General features: G+C 41.6%; 1 protein-coding gene across 8 annotated transcripts in view; it reads right to left on the bottom strand.

Moving 5' to 3' along the window:
* The window catches only part of ANKRD44 (ankyrin repeat domain 44), a 320,050-nt gene that overhangs the window by 25,115 nt on the left and 271,041 nt on the right, over positions 1–23,894 (bottom strand). For all 8 annotated transcript variants that reach the window (XM_067741110.1, XM_067741112.1, XM_067741115.1 and 5 more), the window contains exons 17-18: positions 11,476–11,547; positions 2,994–3,195 (exon numbers count right to left, since the gene is read on the bottom strand). In XM_067741110.1, the coding sequence (XP_067597211.1) occupies positions 2,994–3,195; positions 11,476–11,547 (274 nt within the window). The remainder of the gene's footprint in view (positions 1–2,993; positions 3,196–11,475; positions 11,548–23,894) is intronic.

The following is a 23,894-nucleotide window of genomic DNA, read 5'->3' as shown; positions in this document are numbered from 1 at the left end:
ATGTGGAGAGAGAAGGGAATAGATGCAGCTATGTTAGGTTGATAGAGGCTCTTCTAAGAGCTGCGTTTTACAGCCCTTTTTATTGCATGCCAGTTACGAGAGAAGGCTAATTTAACAAGGACACATATTTCAGGGACAATGCGTATTAGAATTAGCTCACATTCCTCGACACCACTCAAATTAACTACAGGAATAATACCCGCATTTTGTAGACATTTCATTCAGCGAACGCTCAGCAACATCCCATTTATGTACCTCAGGAGGAAATTTTGTGGAAATATTGTTGCTGCTGTTGTGTTGCTTTTTGTTTTAAAAATTACATTAAATCTGTTACCAATGGTGAAATATGCAAGGGGTTTAATGTATGCTCAAAAGTAAATAATTAGCAGAGGACTGATAGCTAAATACTGCAGGTGGTGGTATTTTATAATGCTCGTGAAATGGAGGTACAGCATATTTTGATTGATTCCTCTTTCTAGAGCAATTTGATATTCTTTAAATACTCATAATCATAATGGTTCCAAGGATTTTGATTTCTGCCTAAACAGAAAAAGGGGGGGAAAGTCATCTAAGTTCATATCACTCATCCAGGATGCTGGAGAGCAAACCAATTTCTTCAGTAGTGTGTCTTTTTTTTTGTGGGGGGGAGCAGTGAGGGGGTGGGAGGTGAGGCCGTGTACAGTAGCTTTTTGAACTTAGCTAATAGCCCTCAGTAAATATAATTCCCCCTTATCATAAAAGTGTAGCTACCCTAGGATTCTCGTTGGCTTCCCACAAACTATGCTTTTCCGCAATTGCCTTCCAACAAAAAGATGCTACCATCTCCTTTAGCTGTGCACTGCCAAGTCCAGCTTTGTTTCAGACTAGCTCAGCCTCTCCCTGACTATGAGTGACAGCCATTTCTCATGCTGCTCAAAGACCACAACTGTCATTACAACTATCTGTGCCAAACCCTCTAAAATCCATCCTGGTTCCTCTTCCTCACAGTACTCCCAGGATTTGAAACAAACAAAAATATTGGCATCTCAAATGAGCTGGAAAAGATTCTGGAAAAGCAGATTCTCAAAGCACAGGCTAAAGCTTCTGCACAGCAGACATTTTGTGGAGAACAGAGTCAAATGACAGCCTGCATCTTTTTAATGAATGACACGAGGGAAACCCAAAAGGAGTGAGTCCTCTTGACCACTAGAGGGCTCCATTGGACCGCAACCAATATCACAGTGGCAAATGAGTGACAGTGATTATTCTGCATTGTTTACCTGTCCACAAGGGTGATTTTCCACAATCAAAACAGGCCCTTTGTGGGCTTCCCTGGTGGCGCAGTGGTTGAGAGTCCGCCTGCCGATGCAGGGGACACAGGTTCGTGCCCTGGTCTGGGAAGATCCCACATGCCGCGGAGCGGCTGGGCCCGTGAGCCATGGCCGCTGAGCCTGTGCGTCCGGAGCCTGTGCTCCGCAACGGGAGAGGCCACAACAGTGAGAGGCCCGCGTACAGCCAAAAAAAAAAAAAAAAAAAAAAAAAAAACAGGCCCTTTGTAATTGTCAGGAAGTACATGGTAACTAAAGCACAATGCTTTCCTTAATAATAGGCAACTACTCTTTAAAAAGGAGAACTACATGTAAACTTTAATACCAAGAAAGCCTAGAATGCCAAACTTTATAATAATACTTATAAATACCAAAAATACCAAAAAGACTAAATGTGATGATGGGAAATAAGAATTTATAACTTAACCATACCAAACATTGCTAAAGTTTTTTCCAGGAACAATCATTTCCAGATAATTAGGCAACACCGTGTTTTTCAATCTCCATATTGTTTTTCTTCAGTGGTTTGGGTATTCAGGGATGTGATGGCAATACTTCCACAAAATCTAACATTCCAAGGACATTTTCCCAAGTACAAGAATCATAAAGTCTTTCGAAAACTGCTTTCACTCCTTTTCTTCCTCAATACATCCATTATTTCATGGTTATTTCTCTTTATAAGATGCTATCTGCTTTCCTGATCAAAGGCCATTATCATTGAATTCCTGAGTCCGAAGGAAATTATGCCTTAGCTGAGCTAGAAACTCTTCCACATTACCTTTCCATCTGTGTATATGTCTAGAAGTGTACGGACACAGTTTTTTTTTTTATGTATCTTGAAGAAAAGTCGCAGAAAAGGCAAATTACTTACTTCTTGAAAAATACATGCACTTTTTAACAGTCCCTATTGTTACACCTGATGCATCAAGAATCAGAGCAAAAGTGAAGAAGTACCGTTTAGGCTGCACAATAAGGTCCCGAGTAGATTGCTGTCTGACAGCTCCTCTTATGAAGTAGCTGTGAAATATCATTAATTTTGTGCTTCGAAATGCCGTGTGATTTTACTCTATGTAATTTGTCTGAAGATCATAATACATCTTGCCCTTTTTTCAGAAAGTTTTGTGACTGCCATTGGCCAAAGGTTCAGAACTCTCTTTGGAGTTAAGGGGAAGGCCAGATGCAGCACAGAGCATTTTTAGGGCAGAAGGATGGATACACGCCATCATACATTTGTCCAAATTCACAGAATGTACAACACCGAGAATGGACCCTAATGTAAACCATGGACTTCGGATGATTATGGTGTGTCAATGTAGGTTCATCCATTGTCATAAATGTTCCACTCTGGTGAGGGATGTGGATAATGGGGGAGGCTATGCACATGTGGGAGACAGGGGGTATGTGGAAAATCTCTGTACCTTCTTTTCAATTTTCCTGTGAACCTAAGACTGCTCTAAAGAAAAACTGTCTTTAAAGAAGAAGGCCAGAGGCTCTCTGGCCATAGAATACCAGTTATCACCAAGTGGATAGTAAGCCAAAAGCATTTTGGAAGAGTGTAGGCATGTCTGATGTAGAAAGAAAATAGATATTTTAAGAACTGGGATGAAAGAAAATGCTGCCACCCTTTTACTTGAACTTATAAGTGGGCCACAGAACTAGCGTAACCAGACTCTTGACAAGACCTACCTGAGGCATGAAGTGGGGTTCTTTTGGTTACATTGTCTTTCACAAAGATGGATGCACCCTGATTGATAAGCGCTTCCACACACTCTGTGTGCCCCTTAAAGGCAGCCAGATCCAGAGCAGTGCGGCCTTTCTCATCCCTGATGTCCAGGTCCACCAGCGACTGCAGGAGGACTTCCAAGGCCTGGTGGTGCCCATTGTAGGCCTGCAAGGGAGAAACCAACCGCTCAAATGCTTGCTCACCTTAAATCCCACAACAATCCACGGGAGGGGCTGAGGCTCTCAGATCACACATGGAGACCACTCCAGAGAGCACATCGGAAAGATGCTTGGAGTAATTATGGAAACACAGGCAAAACCAGAGTTAGGTGGAAATAACACACAGACCTCACAGTTACATATGCATTTCTTCATGTTCTTCCTCTTTTGTCAAATAATTTATTCCAAAGGTACTAAATCAATGTATTCTTATATCTATTGATCTAATAATCTAATGCAGACTAATAGCTGAATGAATTAATATATTTTTTCATCTGCTAGTTCAGTCCTAAACCTATTAACACAATCAGAATATTTTTTCAGGAGGCTTTTCTGTTAAACCTCGAGGGAAAAAAACCACTAAAAACACTGTGGACTTTGTAATTCAACAGAGGCATAGTGGTCTTCTGCCACAGTCCAACATTTTAAATTTCAACCTCGTGATCCTAGGTGAGTTTCTTAATTTCACTTAGACTTTGTTTCCTCATCTATAAGTGAGATCAATAAAAGCTGCCTTCCAGAGAAGACGAGAAGAGATAAAATTGCACCAGATTTGCACAGTGTCTTATACATAGTTGATGCTTCCTCTTCTCTCCTTTGTTTCCTCCATTGATTATAACGAAAACATAAAACCAATTACGGAAGTATATTCCATACATCAGTGCCAAGTTCAGACCTATTGTGAAGTCTTATGCTGCATTAAAGTTAGGAGGCTTCGTACTAAAACACAAAACTAAAAGTCCGAAAGGTAATTTTTACTAAGTCTATAAGGTTAAAAAAAAATGTAAATACACATATAAGGCTAAGGACATTGAAATAAAAGAAAGAAAACAGATAAGGATATGGTGGGGGTGGGGATTTGGTGGAGGGAAGTAAAGAAGGAGACAGAGGAAAAGCCTGTCCCCAGTGTCGTCAGCAGCCAAAGTTTCCTCTTATGTCTCCCGTACTTTCTGTTTTTCTACTGCAGCAATTACTCAAGGCACGACTTATTTGAAAAACGGCTTAGCACAGACAAAAGACTAATTTCCTTAATACACAAAGAACTTATACAAACCATTTTAAAAACTAGGAAAATGTGTAAAGGACATTGAAAAGGCAGCTCACAGAAAAAGAAATATAAACGGTCAATACACGTACGAAAAAAACCATGTAAATTTTGAGGGTACTATTTTTCAACTACCAAATGGCAATGATTAAGTTTGGGCATGTCCAGTATTAGATAAGACGTGGTGAAAAAAAGCAATCTATGCTCTGGTGGTGGGAGTATACACTGGTGTGACATTTGTGGAGGGTGATTTGACAAAAATCTATCAAAAATTGTAAAAAAGTTGCAAATAGTACATATAACAATTTTATAAAAAGCAAATATATCCAGATAGACACATATCTGTATCTATGTATATTTCTGTATTCATAGAAAATTTTAGAAGGATACAAAGGAAACTGTTAACAGTGGTTACCTCTAGAAATGGGAGGTAAAGCAGTGAACATGTGGACTCATTTCACCTTATCTTTTAAAAAACCATTTGAATGTTTTTCCCAAGTACATGTCAACCACAACAATAACAAAAACTAAATTAAAAGGACCCACAAGATTTAAGAGTGCTGATAGGAACTGTTTTTAAAACTTTCTCATTATATTATTTTTGTAAATGATTATGATATTATGCTACATATTAAACATATATATGTAGTATAATAACTCACATGCTGATGAATCCCAAATTTATATCCCAGTTCTAACTACTTCTTTTACTTTGCAAGACATATATATTCACCTGTCTATTGAAATTTCCACTTGAATACCTAATATGCATCTCAAGCTTAACATGTCCCGAACTGAGCTCCATCTCAGTAAATGGCAATTTTGTTCTTCTAGTTGCTCAGGCCCAATATTTTGGAGTCCTCTTTTGTCTTCCCTCTTAAGCCCAGGGTTGTAGCCCTACACAAGGGCTCTGGGACATTGGGGCAAGGGGGTGCTAACAAGTAGCTTCCCCACCCCTTCCCACTGCCTTGCCATGCCCTGGTACAGGGATGTGTCTGCTGAGAGGAACGGACACTTCTGCTAACCACACAGAGGTGTCATCAGGTTCTCGGGCATCCGGCAGGAAATATCTATCCATATCCCTGTTGTAATTCACACACAGGTGTTGGGTGACTAGTAGCAGCCCTCAATTGCCACGATCATCTCTACTTCCAAGCCATAATCATCTCTACTCTTTCTTTAAAATATATCCAGAATCTATCCAGTTCTCACTATACCACATCCTCTGTTGCCAGGATTATGGCAAAAGCTTCCCTTTCTGTCCTTACCCTCCTGCAAACGATTACTGGGCAGCCACAGGATGAAATCTTTTGAAACTCAAGTTGGATGTAGCACTCCTTGATGAAAACTCATTGATAATTCCCTCACTGATAATAAAACCCCAAACTTCTCATGACCATTCAGGCCCTTAGGATGTGGCCTCCCTCGACCCTGTCCATCAGCATAGCCCCCCACTCACTCTGTTCCAACCACTCTAGCCTGCCCTCTGCACCCCCTATGACTAAGTAATGCCTGTCCTCCTCTGGGCCATCACATCTGTCCTTTCTGTCTCCCCTGCCTGGAAAGCCCTTCCCCCAAAGAGCCACAAGCTTTTTCAGTAATTCTGCTTCAACTGTCCCCTTATCTGGCGGCTTCTCAGAGCCCATATAAAATAGCCCACTACCCTTCTCCTCAACATACCGGATACTCTACACACCACTTATCCTGCTTTATTTTAGCTTTATAGCTTTATATATCACTTGATATCTGTTACATAGCTATTGATTTGTTTGTTATCTAAGACTGAAGGTACTTTATGTGTACTGCTCACTGCTGTATTCTAGACTCGTGCACGGCACAGACAACAATTATTTGATGAATAAATGAATGAATATAATGACTGCTATTATCATTTATTAGTATTAGTGATAAGAATATATTTTAAAAATAGCAACTATTTGTTGAGGGCACTGTGTTGAGCTCTAATCTTTGCAAACATCCCTTTTATAGATGGAAAAAAACCAAAACAAGCAATGTTAATTAATTCACCCAAGATCACTGAAGCTAGTAAGTGACAAAGTCAGGTTTGAAACCCACAATCTGTGACCAATAGAATCTATGTTTTTAGGCAATGTCTTATAATTTTTCCCAGTAATTCCATTTAATTGACTTTCAAGCAAAATACTTTTGTGCCTATGTGTAATGGCTCAGAGAACTTAATAACAAATATTGAATCAGAAACCTAGGACGGAAAGCCTTTAGTCTATCCTAACTTCTGAAGCAATAGTTAATTTCATTGAGTACTTGCTGTGTGTCAGGCAGGACTAGACACGTAGCACCTTATTTAATTATTACGACAAGCCGTGGTTTGGATGCTATCGTTATCCCCATCTCACCAACAAGGACACAGGAAGGCTGAGATGTTACTCAGCCCTCAGCCTTATGTGGTGGAGCTGGAATTCAAAGGCAGACCAGTCAGATCCCAGAGCCTGAGCTGTGGGCTTCTCATGAGCTCCTACTATGGATAGGATGCAACAAGACCATAAGATATATGCTTAACTTTTTATTACAGGAAGTTTCAAATTTATATAAACAACAGAGGATAGTGTCACAAATTCCCAAATACCCATCACCTAGTTTCGGCCATCATCAACTCGCCATTGGTGATTTTAAGCGAACTTGGGAGCACCTATCCTCCTATAAAGGGCTGTGGCAACAGGAGCATCTGCATCAGGGTGTAAGTCAGTCTATCTCATTTGACTCTGGGCTTGAGTCTGAGGCTTATTTTTGCATAACACCTCTTCTAATTTTCAATTGTAATGGTAGTGACTGATTCAGCTTATGTAGAAATCCTGACTTTACATCAAAGGGAAATGAGTCCATGTAGATAATAGATTGTTCTAGATGCTATTTGCAAATGCTCGTTCCTTCAGTGGCAGTTACTATGATGACAAAGATAGTAAACGTTTACAATATCTGTCAATTTGACTTAGCCTAGGAAAATAGAATTGGCAACCTATAAACGGCATGCATATCTACAAAGCACCACGGCTCACATATTTAGATTTTAATAAAGAGAAAACCCAGGGCAAAGAGAAACACATTCAGGAAGGAAGGTGATGTAGACAGATCAGCACTGTTCAGGACAGCAGAGCCACATCAAAGGGCACTTAACTTAGGCGCTGACTTAAGAACTTAACTCCTGTGAAAGACCCCTGCAGTTTCTCCTTTAATTCTCACAACAAAAAATAAACCCGTTTGCACGTGTTAAAGTTAAAGAGGCTTAACATTAGAATAAAATGGAGTGAACCCTGCCGAAGGAAAGCTTCAGAATTCCAATCGATATTTTCTTCTATATCAGGCACTTAAAAATTCAAAGACAGGATGATTGAAAGGCCAGATTTATATATAGAATTCCCTTTGTTTCTTCCATTAGTCAAGCCTGCAGCTCTTGAATTTCAGGATCCAAAAGCATTACGATATGGAGTTGAAGACATAAAACTATGTATACTATACTTCCAGGGCAATTTAAGGGAAATCATAAAGGTAATTTTGCTAATACAAGAATTTTCACTTACCTTCACACTTTAGGGCTTAACCCTAGAAACAAACTACCATATAATATGGAATTCTGTTCTGTGGTTAAATGCATGATTCTGTCTTTAGGCAGTTATGTGGTTCTTAGAGTCTATAAGAAAGTATAAAATAAAGCTTTAAACTCTCTGAAAGAGACTCAGGTAGTCAGGAAAGAAGACCTTTCTCATATCAGCAGTGCATGAGGAACACTGTCTTATTTTTCTTTCTATTCCCATCCTAAATCAGGTGTTTAGTGGGTAAGTGGGTCTATTCCCATCCTAAATCAGGTGTTAAGTGGATAAGTCTAAAATATCTCCAGGAAGAAGTAATCACACAAAAGAGCAAATATGCTGGTTTAAAAAGCATGTAGTATTTTGGCTTTCGATAGACAACCCAGTTTAAGCCTTCACTAGAGGTGGCAAACATTTCAAATTTGTTTTACAAAAGACTTTAAAAAATCTCCTTAAGTAACTTAAATACTTCTTAAACATAATTAATTTCTTTGAACTTTTTAGATTGGAACTGAGGGCAGCAAGGAGAAAGAATTTGGGATCTCAACAGAATCCATGAAACAATGGGTCCATCTGGAAATCTCGACAGCTGGAGCCTTTCATTTGCATAGCCGTGTTTCTTGATTTAATTTTTTTCAAGTGGATGAAATGCTTATGAAATTCACTGGGCGGATAACCCTGGAGACTTGACTCATTCAACCAGGAAATAGTAACTCAAGGCCGGTCAGGTTTCTTGGGGTAGTCAAGGTTTGGGGGCATCTGGTTCTCTTTCACTGTAGAATCTTCCACGGAAGAAATAATGTGCCTTGGGTTTTAATCAAGTTAATTGCTACAGGGGGCCCTGGGGAGGGCGATGGGCATACTTGCGGGGTTCTTGGAGCAAATAATAATTTCTTTAAAACGTATTAGCTTTTAGAGGGAAAACATAAAATAGTTTTAGAATTGACCCACTGCTATCACCCTGGTCAAAGTTATCACCATCATCGCTTGCCTGGTTGTCTAGTTTCTGCTTTGTTCCCTGACAATTTAAACTCAATGCAGACGTTAAAGGGATCCTTCTAAGATAAAAGTCGTATCACAACATCTGTCTCCTCAAAACCCTCCAAACGGTTTCCTCTTTTGCTCAGTGAAGAAGTCAAAGTTCCTCCTGGAGTCTGTGGCCCTCCCCCGCCTCCCTGCCCCCTCTACAACACTTGGACCCCTACCACCCTCCCTGCATCACTGTGCTCCAGCCATGGTGGCCTTGCTGTTCTGGGAACATGCCAAGTGTGCTCTCACCCCGGGGACTCTGCACTTCTGCCCAGAGCATTCTTCTGTCCGAGACCAAATGGTTAGCTCGTCGCATCCCCGGTCAAACGTGAGATGCTATGTTGTGGGAAACAGCGCCCAGTCTGCCACCTCGATGCTCTCCGTCTCACTGCTCCCATTTGCAGCAGCACTTCTGACCACCTGCCACGTTGTATATTTACTTGTCTATTGTCTCTCCTAGACTGCACACTCTACAAGGACAGTGGCTGGGTTTTGTTTGTAGCCATGTCTCCAGCTCCCGAAACAGTGTTTGGTACACGCACAGTCAGTATATGTCAAAGGAAAGAATGATAGTGATGTTCCTAATAGCGAGGATGATAGTGCCAGGTGCTGTTATAACTGCTTTACATGCATTAACCCAGGTCATCCCCCCAGTGGCCCTATGACAGAGGTACTGCTATTCTCCCCGTATCATGAGTGGGAAAACTGAGACACAAGAGGTTAGGTACTTGGCCAAGATCATACAAAAAACAAATAAATTAACAAATTGGAAAGGGTTTGGGGATCCTTAACTGACTCACTCCTTTTAATTTACAGATGGAAAAACCATGTCCAGGCGAGTTGCTAATGAGAAGACTGGTGGCTAGGATCCCCTAGGTGTAGAACTACCAAAGCCCAACTCTCTCCAATGATATTGTACCACCCTGTCTTTACAGGACTGGGAACCCACAACACTTAGCAGAGCACCTGGCACCCAGTAAGCACTCAACAATAATTTTTGAAAGAAAAAAAAAAAAAGAATGAGAGATGATAGAATTGTTTGGAAGCTAGGAAAGTCTCTTCTCATATTACCAGCAGGCTTAGCAATGCAATCAATCCCACCTTCATAGGGCATGAGAATTCTACCTGAGATAACCTTTCCAATAGGCCTCTCCCAGCTTTGGGGTAACTTCCCCAGGCACAGCAGATGGCTGGGCAAAGATTCTAGGGTCAACCTTTAGAGCAACCTGTACTAAAAGCCAACTGGTATGAAATTTTATACATGTAAATATCCTGCCCTCCATCCACCTTTTCTACTCTAAGCCCATGTCTGGAAGAAAGACGAATGGACATTTTAGCCTGATTTCACTGGACTCAGTGTGTGCGTGTGTCCGTGTGTATAGTCCTGCGTTGGTAGATGTGGCAGAGGGTGGTGAGTGGGATGTTATCCGGTGTGCTGGTGAGTATGTGGGGAGACTGGCAAAGAAGCGAGGGCTCCATGAGTGTGATCGGTTCACCCCAATCCTTGTGGGATGGCCTCATCCCTTCTTACCTTGCCTGACTGCTTAAGTAGGCCATCAGTAAAACGCTCCTCTCTGCTCTCCAAAATCTCCATCTCAATTTTTCATCAGAAGGAAACTGAATAAGTGCTTATGTGTGCGTGGTAGAGTGAAATGTCATAACCATTAAACACAGAGACCCAGCATCCTACTCTTCCCAACATCCAGTCTCTGGGTGCATCCAAACACCTTCTTGATGGCCCTGGACCGAGGCCTCACAGCTCAGCAGAGCCCTGCGTAGGTGAGCTGGCTGTTGCCAGTCTGAGAGGTGCCTAGGGAACAGCTGCTGCTGATCGACGGTTAGCAAGACCTTAACTGAAGTAGAGTGGTAGTGAGCTTCCCAGCTCGGTCACCCTCAGAGAGAGTTTGGGGATCCTCACTCTGAGCTATTGCATTTCTCTTCAATGACTGGGATGTGGAAAGGAAGCTTTACTGGTGGCAGAAAAATTCCTGTTCCCCTCCCTCCCAGATCTCACCCAGTACAACAATCAGCCCCTGATACCTCCTCTGAGACCCCGATTCCAAGCCCAGGCAGAAGCAGCAGAGTTGGAATTATGCATATTTTCATCTTGCTCTCACAAGTCTGTATTTAAATATCTCAAGTTTTTAATTGTGGCATTGGATTATCTGTAAGTTCAGTTCTTGCTGTCTCTACTTAAATCTCTAAAACCAAAATAAAACATTTCCTCAGTTTACTGATTTAGCTCCTAGATAATAATAATTGAGAGACTTAAAACTTATAACAACCATTATTCTTAAGGGCACTGTGATACGGCTTCAGGCACGTTGTCTCTTTTCCTGTATCCTCACTTCACAGATGGGGAAATCGAGGCTCAGCCAGGGTAAGCCATGTGTCTGAGGTCACCAGTGAGAAGCTGGGATTGGAATTTGAGACATGCTTTCTCGCCGCAGCCTCAGCCTTCACCCATGTACTGTTTCCATTATGAGTTATTATGCATTGCTATGCTTCCCTTTTAAGAGCAGCCTAGTTTTAGAAACATTTAGGTTCTTTCTGTAACGGGGGAAGCTGCCCACAGCATCTCACTTACAGCTAAGTGGAGCGGACTCTTGGTAGCACCAGCATCTGACTCTTCAAAAACACTGTTGGTTCTTTCCAAAAGCTGTGGAGACACAGAGAAAACAACAGTACGTGAGTGCAATTTGCAGAAGGAATCCTACTTTATGGATACAAACGTTGTCATAAATGAGAAAGGAGGCTTCAGAAACTTAAGAAATCATGCAACTTCTCAGAAACATAAGAAATCTGATATAGCATATCTAAAACAAATATGCTAACTGAATATTTCAACTTCTAGGTCATCTTAGCATTTGTTATTCAAAAGAAAGCTTTCATACTTGAAAAGTTGCTCAGCTTCACCAATCTAGGCAAATAATTCATGTTAAATCCACTTCCCACCCAGCAGATCGTCACAACGAGAAAGTTACAATACCCCGGGTCTATTCCATTATCAAACACACATTTATGGAGATAGCGTTGCAAAAGACTTAGGAAGCTCTTGTTCTCACGGAGCTTCCATTCTAGAGCGGGAAAGCACAGACAAACAAATAAACAACATACACGTAAGAAGATATCTGGTAGTGAAATATGCTGTAATGAAAGTAAAGTAGGGTGATGTGAAATGGAGTGACTGGGAGGTTACTCTACAGCTGATGGCCAGGGGAGGCCTCTCCAAGCAAGGAGATGACAGTTCAAGTGAGACCTGAATAAGAAGAAGAGTGAAATCAAGTCAAAATGTGGCAGGAGAGCATTCTGGGAGCAGGAAGGAGTCAGGGCAAATGCATCAAGTGGGGATGAACACGGTGAGTTCAAGGAATGGAACAGATAGTGTGACTAGGGTATGATGTTGGTGAGGGTGTCAGGCAAAAGACATTTCATTGACTCTTGTTGGGAGAACAAATTGTTAAAACCTTCCCGGGCAATTTTGTGCATATCTTTGACCCTAGGAATTAATCCCCAGTAAATAATTAGACAAGTGCACAATGACACATGTATAAAGAAATATATTCATTCAACAAACACTTGATGAATGACTACCAATGTGCCCAGATACTGTTCCATGCACCGATTCAATAATAAAAAATATATTTAAAAATCAATTTTTTCATGGGGGGCAGGGCAGGCAATAGAAAAAGGAAGTTATATAATTAATTAGAAGGTCGTAGGTGCGATGGAGAAAGATAAAACAGAGAAGGAGGGTTCGGAAGGCTGGAGGAGAGGTCCATTTGCAACTTTAAATACAGAGATCAGGAAAGGCCTTACTGAGCAGGTGATGGCTGAACAACATCTGGGGGCGATGAGAGAGCCTTGTGGATATCTGGGGGAAGAGCATTCCAAGCAGAGGGGCCAGCAATTGCCAAGTCCTTTAGCGACAGAGATGCTTAAGATCATCAGTGAGACTGGAGCAAGGTGATCAAGGATGAGAATGACAGGAAAGGAAATCAGAAAGATGGTGGCACTGTGGGTGGTAGTATCACAAGGAGCCTTCTGGGTTGTTGTAAAAAGTCTGTGACTTCTATCCTGAGTGAGACAGAATTTCACTGGAGTGCTTTGAGCAGAGGGGTGACATGTTCTAACTTTTAGACTCTAGGGAGGGCACAGAGACCACTGAAGAGCTGGGGCAAAAGTCCAAGAGAGAAATAACGGTGGCTTGGACCAGCAGGGAGCAAGTGGGGACGGAGAAAAGTGTTGGCCTGTGGATATTTTTGGAGGCAGAGTCAACAGGATTTGCTGATGGATTGAATGTGAATGTGTGAGAGAGAAGTAAAGGATGACACTCAGGATTCTGTTGTAAGCAAACTGAAAGATGGAGGTTCCACGAACTGAAATGGAGAAGTGAGTGGAATATATGTAGTGGGAAAAAGCAGAAGTTCGATTCTGGAAATGATAGGTCTGAGATGTTTTTAAAGCATCAAAAGTACATGTTAGGGCTTCCCTGGTGGTGCAGTGGTTGAGAGTACCCCTGCCGATGCAGGGGACGCGGGTTCGTGCCCCGGTCTTGGAAGATCCCACATGCCGCAGAGCGGCTGGGCCCGTGAGCCACGGCCGCTGAGCCTGCACATCCGGAGCCTGTGCTCCGCAACGGGAGAGGCCACAACAGTGAGAGGCCCGCGTACCGCAAAAAAAAAAAAGTACATGTTAATCGGCAGCTGTAGGATACACGGGTGTGGACTTCAGGGTATTTAAAGCCATAAGGCTGGATGAGATGAGCCAGGGAGTACACAGAGAAGGGAGACTGGATCCTGGGTGCCCAACATTAAGAGCTAGAGAGATGAGAAGGAACCAGCAGGGAGATGCAGATTGAGCAGGTGAGCTAGAAAGAACATCAGGAGAGCAGGAGGTTCTGAAACCAAGTGAAGGAAGAGTTTTAAGGAGAGAATGCACAGTCGTGTCAAAAGTCCTGACAGGTCAAGTAAAATGGGGCCTGAGAATTGCCCATTGGGTTTAGGAACATGGAGGCTATTAGCGACTGCTAAGAGCAGTTTATCAAGACACTGTTTATATGGGAAAAAAACCCAACCAACAGAAAATGAATACATAGCAATAGGGATGGAGTAAATAAATTGTAGTGGTATATATCACCACTTCTGATAAGCTCTCCCTCTTTATGTTGCTGTTAAGTTCTTCTTTGTATAGTGATGCATCCAAAAGGGACAAAAACCCAACACCCAAAGCCTTGATGTGTGGTGAATATGGCAGTATTCAATGTCCACTCCAGCCTCCTGACTGATGGGATTGGGCTGCCCTATACTGCAGAGACTAGACAGCTCCAAACTACATTTCCTAGACTCCCTTGAACTAGGGTTTCAGATCTGATTTAGGTTCTGCCAACTAGATGCAGTCTGAAATTTTAGAGGCAGAAGTGAGCAGATGGCATCTCTGATTTCTGATGGTAAGCAGAGTCATGGAGACTTTAGCTTGTCTTTTAGCTTCCTGTGTGCAGGCTACTATCTTCGTGAGGGTAGAGAAGCAAGACAGGGATACAGGCATCCGTTTTTGGCAGTGTGGATTAAGCAGATGCTGTGTGGCTCTAGGGCCAATAGCAGTGGCAGTGACAAGTCTGTCCCCGTACGTCAGCTGGGGTGGTGTGTCTATGGAGCAGCCATTCCAGGGCTGCTTTCTGATTCCCCATCTCCCTGATCATGAGGAAGGGGCAGCCACCCTGGCAGTCCAAGTGCAGTTTAGGTTTATTTCTGGAGGATCAGCCTAGGGCACCCTCTTCTAGACCTCCCAACAATATTATAAACACTTTTTTTTTTTTTTTTTTTTTTTTGTGGTACGCGGGCCTCTCACTGCTGTGGCCCCTCCCGTTGCGGAGCACAGGCTCCGGACGTGCAGGCCCAGCGGCCATGGCTCACGGGCCCAGCCGCTCCGCGGCATGTGGGATCTTCCTGGACCGGAGCAGGAACCCGTGTCCCCTGCATCAGCAGGCAGACTCTCAACCACTGCACCACCAGAGAAGCCCTATAAACACCTATTTTAAAAAAATCAAATCATCTTCTGCTTAAAACAGCTAGCATGGCTTCTGTTTCCTTCAAATGCACCCTGACTGATTCAAAAAGTAATACAGATTATTTAAGTTTTGTTAATGGAGATGGTGAAGGGGAAATTACACCACTCAACACACTAGAAAGCAAAACTTTCTAACATGCTCTTTACCCATTTTTTTCTCCCGGAAAGTCCCAAACTTGTCAAGTGGAAAAACACATTTTAAAGCCGTATGTGTGGAATGATACCATTTCCATTTAAAAAACTGTATTGATATGACTACACATGCAGAAAAAAAGATGAGAAATATATACCCTAAAATGTTTAACACAGTAACCTAAAAGTGGGAATACAGATGATTTTCATTTTCTTCTTTATCTTTCCGGATTTTTTTTTGGCCATGAATGTGTATTGTTTTTTGTTTTTGTTTTTGTTTTTTTAGTTTTTTTTGCGGTACGTGGGCCTCTCACTGTTGAGGCCTCTCCCGTTGCGGAGCACAGGCTCCGGACGCACAGGCTCAGCGGCCATGGCTCACGGACCTAGCCGCTCCGCGGCATGTGGGATCTTCCCGGACCGGGGCACGAACCCGCGTCCCCTGCATCGGCAGGCGGACTCTCAACCACTGTCACCAGGGAAGCCCTGTGTATTGTTTTTGTAATAAAAACACTAAAGCTATTTCTGTTTGGAATAAAAGCCATTAACCTTACTTTTCACTTAATAGAATGATGTACACAGACCCCTAGATAGGTCCAGAACTCCTTTCTAGTCAATGCATGTGAAACAAAATGTTTGCATTCTCTGGTAGATCAAGTAACAGTGTAAAATTTACCATCTAAAAGCACACAATTTCAAGTTTTCAAATAATACAATACAAATAATTATATCGCAAGTATGAGACATTTTATGTTTGTTTTATTAGTGCGAGAATAGAATTTGGAACTTAAGCAATCTAGGATACATTAGAATAATGAGAGCAAATTTAATTTTAACTTCAAAACTAATAATTTTAAAACCATCTGCCATACATAGTTGAAATAAAAGTAGCTTCAACTGCTTGAAAAGGCTAGAAAACAGTTCTTTGCTTTGTTTTGCAACATTATCACCTGTAAGAGTTCCTGGAATTGACAGTGCGTACCAACTCCAAATCCTGTCCTAGGATGAACTTTTAATCAAAGGAACACAGAATCATTTCCACCATTATCACAAACACAATGAACAGAGGCAAGAAGACAATGTACTGTTTACAGTCAAAAATTAGGCATATTCCCAGAAGATTTATTGTGGCAGATTTTTCCACACATGTACTTTGATCATTCTAATAGCATGTGATTTTTACTTCAGTCATTCACTACACGTTTGCTGAATGTCTTCTCTGTCAGGGAGCCTGGGCTAGGCACCAGGATTCAACTGTGCAGCGAACAGATGTGGTCACTGACCTGAGAGAACTTAGAGGCTAGTGGGGAACCCACAGAAGTTAACGGGTAGTGAAAACAGTGAGGCAAGAGCTAGGATGCAAGATGCTATGGGAACATGAAGGAAGAGGTACCTGACATAACCCTGGGGGTCAGAGAAGACTCTTCTGTAAAGGAAGGTTTAGCCTGAGACCCGGATGGTAGGAATCTGTGAGGCAAAGAGAGAAGGGAATTTCTAGGCAGAAGGAAGAGCATGTGAGAACACAACAAATACGAAAAGCTTTAAGTTTAATAAGACTAGATAGCATGTAGGGGTAAGGAAAGAATGAGGAGCAGTTAGGCTGGAAACGTAAGCAGACGACAGATTAGGTATAGGGTGATCATATCATTATCGCCCAATTCAGGACATTTATGAGATTGACAGTTGCGCCGGGATAACAGCTGTAAGCCAGGACATCAAATCAGGATAATTAGTGAGAGTCATCGCAGTGCTTTCAGCCGGGAAGAGGCATGATCACGATCAGATTCTTGGGTTTCATGAAAACCTCTCTGTGCAGTGTGGTAAATGAGCAGCAGTGGTGCTGGGGGTGAGGACTGCAACCCTAGAAGCAGGGAGATCAGTTAGGATATTTCAACTATGGGATTTCTAAATTATGAATTAAGTTGTTAAGAACGGACGGTGGCCCATACTACAGAAGAGGCAGAGGAAATGGAAGGAAGTGGGGATATTCAGGACTTTCATTCACTCCTTTATTCATTCATTCAATAGTTATTGAGTACTGTGCTAGGCACTGAGATTTCCAGTTCTAAAATGGTCCTTACCCACATGAACCTGAGAGCCTAGGAGGTGTAACAGACATCATTCATCGACTGAACAGTGGAGAAAGGGGAAAGTGTAGAGTCAAGGATGACACCCAATTTCTTGCTTTGGTAACAGGGTGAATTGTGATGCCTTCTTTAAGATAAGAAACAAAGAGAAGGCACAAGGTCAGGGGAGGGAAACTGTGTGGAGCTTTAGTCTGAAGTGCTGCTGGGACATTTAAGGGGACATGTCCAGTGGACAGATGGATATAATGTCTGAAGCTTAGAAGAGCGATCTCGGCTGGAGTAATGGATTTGGGAATCATCAGCAATGGCTGAGACAGGAAGCCCCCACTGTGGATGAGGCTGCCAGGGAGAATGTGTAGTGAGAGAGGACGTAAACCTCAGGAACCCCAGTATTGAGGGTTTGGAAGAGGAAGAGAGCCTGCAAAAGGGGTTGTGAGTAGGGGAGGGTACAGAGGGGTAGAAGGAAAACTAGGTGAGAAGGTGATGGTGATGGTGACTGGTGGCGGTGGAGGCTGTGATGACCATGATAGGAAGGTGCTGGTGGTGATAAGTGATAATGATGAAGACTCTCACTGATGACAACCGGAAGGTACTAAGCATTTACTATGAGCTGAGCATTCCACGGGTCACCTCAATCTATCCTCAAGTAATCCATTAAGTAACTTGCTCAAGTTCACACAGCCTGGAAAATACAGATGAGGAAACTGAACCAGGTCTAATTCAAAACCCATGTTATCTACCCCACAAAACAATGTCTTCCTATCAACTGATAAGCTGAAACTTTTTCCTGATATTAAAAAAAAAAAAAAAACCAACAGGGATGAGGGTAGGAGACAAGAAGAGTTTATGTGTGTGTGTGTTTTTAAAGTATGTGGGTCTTTTTTATGCCTCTAACTTCAACAATTCCCTTTGATCTTTGAGATTTTCCTCTTTGTTTCCTAGGAGTGCTAAGTAGTCATTTTAGTTACACAGCAGTCACAGGGGACCTTAATTGGAACTAGCTCCTCTAGTATGCCTCTTCCTTTAGCAATTCTTCTTTGTTAGTTAAGAAGGCAATGTGAAAAAAGTGGGGAGAAAAGCAATTTGTAAGTCATTCAAAATTGACGTTTATGTTTAGAATTTTCTTTCTAATTTAAAATTGATTCTAAACATACAGAGTCCAAGGGATGATGCAGATACACAGCACTGCTCAGAGACTCGACTCTGCACAAACGACTCAGGGGAAGAATATGGGGGCCGGAGGGAGACAGAGAGCTCCTACCATGACTCATTATACAAACTCGTACTTCAGCCTGTGGTTGGCAATATTACTGGAAAATAACGTTGCTCTACAGAGATCACCTGCAACCTACCTTGTCAAAATCCGAGATAGAATGGCTCTTTTGAAACACAGTTACAGCTAAGAATACATGCCAAACAAGCAGCATCACAGAAAGGCAATGAGTTCTGCACATAAAGCTTGTAGTTATAAATCAAAGAATATAATTTATACGTAACATTTACACAATCCATGCATTCACATGATAGTTTTCACGTTGAATTACACTCATAAATCCAATGTACACGTCCAATATGTCACCATCAGTTTCTACTGGCTCAATAAAAAATTTGCACTCATTCCAAGGATCGACTTGGTCCTCTGCCTAAAAAATCTATTAAAATGGCTGCTTTAATAAAGCCTTTATCTAGACTACTTAATCTTATTCCTGTTTATCTCCAAAATCCCAGAATTGCTTCTTTTCTCATTTGATCAATCATTTATGAACCTTGTATGGAGAATCTAGCACTGCTTGACCTCTACCTCTTCTCCCACAGCGTCCTCCTACCACCTTGCGTTTGCCAAGACTCTCTTGGCTGAAAAAAACAGAAGGTCTGAGATTCAAGCTACTCCCAACCCCCACTGACAAGTAAAGATGGGCATCTGAAGTGGGAATTGAGAGAAGAAAGCTAAGATGAGAGCAAGCAGGCTTTTCAACCATCTTATTCGTAAAACGTGAACTCTCTGGTTCAGCTCGGGGTGGGGGGTGGCTGGGATGCTCTATAACTTTGGGGAGCCTGAGAAAACGATTGTATTTAAGATTATAACAATTCATAGGACATTTTCTGAATTTGGAAGGCATTTTCACAGGACCGGAGGACTCACACAAAGAACAGCTCAACGTCTTAGATTTTAAAACAGCAGAGGTAATAGAAGGCCAAGTTTAAGCCTCTTTCTCTAAAAAGTGAATCTGTGATAACAAAATCAAGAATAAATATGAACTTGACCATAAGCCAACTGGCCGCTAGGTTAACAAAACAGTGATCTGATCCAAAATTGCAAGGAAACACACAAATATTACCCTCTAGCTGGGAACCCAAGCTTTGTAAGTAGTATAGCTTATGACTAGTTATTTGAAAATATGGCAGGAAAAAATCCAGGGATTTCAAGAGACCTTCAGCTGAACTAAACCAGTTTCTAAATATGCTATTTAAGAAAGCAGAAACCAAGTATGGTTTGGAATATAAAAACGAAAAGGTGTAGCCAGTGGGTCTGTGAGGTAACCCTTGCTCTTGTCAGTGCTCGTTAGACTTGGACTACATAACTAGTTTCCACAGGTGAGGAGGGAGAAAAGGAGTTAGAAAACCAATCAGAAAATATCCATGGGGACCATGTCAACGAGGTGCTCTGAGGAAAGTTTTAAAAATGGATTTATTTATCTTTTAGCAGTGAGGACATTTATGAGTCTTCAAGTCAAAGGGCTGGAAGCAGACCAAGGTCCCTGGAAAGTTGGCACCTCTGTCAGAAATTCTATTTCACATTCCACTTGTCTGTGCCTGAGAATGAGATGCTGTTTAGGCAACCTCAAGGCCGATCCTGAGTCCACTGTGCTGTGACCTGACTCTGGCTCAGGCCAGAAGAGGGGGCTGAGTCTGCAGAAGTTTCAGACCACCCAGCCTATGTCAACGCTCCATTCAGAGGCTCCCAGGGGCACAGGATAGAGCTCGGGGGATCCCACAGGTCTTCCAGTCTCAGGCTTAATATAATGTTTCAGGCCATACGGGACCTCAGTGGACGCCAGGCCTTTGAGCCTAGCCCAGAATAAACTAGCTCCCTCCATGATGCCACTTCAGTAACAGCAGTGACTCTTTCTCAGTATTCTGCTCGCACCCCTTCACAGCTATTAGAGAAAGCCGTGTTGCTTGAAATTGTTAGTAACAACAATTACTGGAGACTCAGTGGTTCCTAGAAACGCATGAATCTAATCTAATTTCTGCCTTCTCCACTCAATTCCGTAAGTAAGGAACCGTTAACTTTCTATACTTGTGTAAGTCAAGGTCTATGCAACTTCAAAAGGAGATACCACAGTGTGAGGAGGGCACTACCAGAAGCTTAGCTAGATTAAGTTTCCAACTCTTCTTGGGAGCCGGTTTTGATAACTCTGCTTATCTCCTCCCTCCAGTGTATATTCAGTTCCTGGTGATTTCCTTGCCAATTAAAAGGCAGAAGAGCCTGCAGTATGTGTAAGGAAGGCTAATGAAACCTGCTGTGAAGATAAAGGCAAAAGCAAGGTACAAAATGCGTGGTGTTCAAAAACTATCTTGCAAGAGCCTTAAAAATGTTCATGTACTTTGACCCATAAACCTACTTCAGACTCTATCCTGAGAAAGTTTTAAGCCCGAAGCCATCCAACAGTGAAACAGTATAAACAACCTAAATAGAAGAATGTCTAAGTTATGACTGATCCAATAGTTGAACATTATTTAGCTTAAAAAATGTTTACCAAGAGTTTTTAATAGCACTGGGAAAGGATCATGTCAGAACAGTTTATGGAAAAATAATCAATGCATAAAATTGCATATTTAATACTATCTCACGTATGTAAAAAATAGAACATGTGAGAAGGAGACTGGAAGGAAATATACCAAAAGAGTTAATAATAACTGCTTTGTAGTGGAGGGACTTTGGGTGTTTGATTTCTTTCCACTTTTCTACATATTCTAAACTTTCTACAACAAATATAGATTAATAAAGAATAACATAAATTTCTATTTAAAAGTGAGATGGTTGAGTCAGATGATTTCCAAGGTCCCTTTAGCATCCTATCCAGTCAAAATTTAGGCAGGGGGAGGTCAATGTTTTCATGACCATGAGTGGTATATCTTTATTAAATCAATAACACCATTCTGGCTGGTATTACTATTGGTTGAGTACATTCCTTCATGGCCCTTAAATTGCAAAGTCCTTAGGGGCAGGGACTACCTATATCTTGTAGGAGGTATTCAATACTGTTTACTGAATTTAATTTAAATCTGATAAGTGAATGAGAGAGCACTAGTGGAATTAATTACAGGTGATAACACATTTGCTGCCTTGACACTGCAGAACTATCAAAAACATTACTGGGATCTTATATTTTGGATGGATTTTTCCCTTTAGAAAAACAATGTGAATACCATATGCATTGCTACATTTAATAAATCGACCAACCAGCAAAACAAATAAACAAACCTGACCTTTCATAGAACATGGTCTTGTAACTGAAAAATGCTCTAGGCTACTAAGTGTGTCTTTCTTTTCTTTTTTTTTTAAACGGTATTTATTTATTTATTTATTTATTTATTTATTTATTTATTTATTTATTTATTTATTTATTTATTTATTTATTTATTTATTTATTTATTTATTTATTTATTTATTTATTTATTTATTTATTTATTTATTTATTTATTTATTTATTTATTTTTGCGGTACGCGGACCTCTCACTGCCGCGGCCTCTGCCGCCGCGGAGCACAGGCTCCGGAGGCGCAGGCTCAGCGGCCATGGCTCACGGGCCCAGCCGCTCCGCGGCATGTGGGATCTTCCCGGACCAGGGCACGAACCCGTGTCCCCTACATCGGCAGGTAGACTATCAACCACTGCACCACCAGGGAAGCCCCTAAGTGTGTCTTTCTAAACCAGGATGTCAGTTTGCTGTTGCCAGGTAGTGGTAGAACTCATCCTGAGGTGACACTCTGGCCTTCTGTCATAAGGAAGTAAAGAAGACTAATGTCAAATTAAATTTTGATACGATCGATGTACCAATACTATGAAGAAGGTAAGATACTAGTAAAAGAATTCGAAACACATTTTCTGATTGTAAATATCTAAATCAGTCCAGAGAAAGCCAGATAATATGTTTTTGAAATAAAGAAACAGTAGAATTCTTTTCATCTTGCCATGAGTGAGCCTTCTAGATAAGGAAGAGCATTAAAATTAACTCATAAGAAATGTCACTCTCTTTAGGGAAAAGATAACCATGGTTCCTGAAAACACAAGGACTTATCCAAGGTTGAAGCCAAAACTGATTATGGAGAGAACAAGGGTTTTAACCCACTGAAGGAGTTGCAAAGAATCGCTGCAGAAGCTATCGCAAATGTGAAAAAATCATCAAAGTGCTCCCTATTATTTTCGAGGTTCCCTGGCAGCTTTGGATTTAAATGATTTAACTAATGCTCAGAATTCCTAAATTCACTTTTTCCTAAGCAGGATAAAAAATATGAAATGACTATATCTGGGTTAAATAGAATCAGAGGCATAATTCACCATAATAAAGAAATTACTCTCTTTGGTTCCACAGTTTTCTATAACCGAATTTGGTTTCATTCTTTTGTGTGGGCAGTGAGCCAAAAGAGGGAAGGAATGCTGATGGCTTTGAGACAGGATAGAAAAGAGAGATAGCTGAAAAGGGTCCTTAAGAAAATCTCTGAGGGAATAGGCTGCAGTCACCAGCAAATTCCAGAAGCAGGAATCTCAGATAAAGTGTGCGCCTAGGTTGCTGATACCAGCAAAGTATGCCCTGGGGGTATCCTTAATATATCCACTAGGGATGTGATAGTGAGTATGGCAAGCCCTCTTGGATCTAGCAATAATTACTGCAAGGAATTTTCTGTACAACAAAAAACTTGGCCTATTCCCTTGATATTCATAGTAAAGGAATTAGCCTAGACCATGCCTACAACCTCCTGAATTTTGCAGAATAATTCAAAAGTTAAGTTCACCCTTCTATATCAGCAGTGAGTTCAACACATTGGTATATTCAATTCAATTGGTGTATTCAGTCAGAGCCACCTGACTCTTCTCTTTTGGATCCTGGCATTACATGTGTGTTGTGGTGATGCTGGGATATGTGTGTGTGAGTAAAGGGGCACAGGGGAGGAAGATAAAAGCAAAAAGTCTGTGCTAATCAACCACAATCACACGTGGATAACATGAGTTTAAGGAAAAAGAATAAGAGGGATAAATATCAAGAGGTACTAGACAAGATTCCCTATTGTTCAGAAAAATGGTCCAAAACTTGTAAATAAGGCAAAGAGGCTAATTCCATGTCCTTTTTTTTTTTTTTTTTTTTTTTTGCGGTTCGCGGGCCTCTCACTATTGTGGCCTCTCCCGTTGCTGAGCACAGGCTCCGGACGCGCAGGCTCAGCGGCCATGGCTCACGGGCCTAGCCGCTCCGCAACATGTAGGATCTTCCCGGACCAGGGCACGAACCCGTGTCCCCTGCATCGGCAGGCGGACTCTCAACCACTGCGCCACCAGGGAAGCCCCCATGTCCTTTTAAGAATCATACTGAGGCACTGTTTTAACAGGTCCACCCAAGGATTAATTTTTAGTAAAATGTTAATTAAGGGCGCAGTCTCTGTGAAGTTACATGTTAACTTGTAGATCTGTTTCCTGCAGAAATACACATTATTTCTGTGTGG

Source organism: Pseudorca crassidens, chromosome 6, assembly GCF_039906515.1.
Source record: "Pseudorca crassidens isolate mPseCra1 chromosome 6, mPseCra1.hap1, whole genome shotgun sequence".
Taxonomy (NCBI): domain Eukaryota; kingdom Metazoa; phylum Chordata; class Mammalia; order Artiodactyla; family Delphinidae; genus Pseudorca; species Pseudorca crassidens.
The sequence above is the reverse complement of the archived record's forward strand: the minus strand, read 5'-3'. Positions and strand labels throughout refer to the sequence as shown.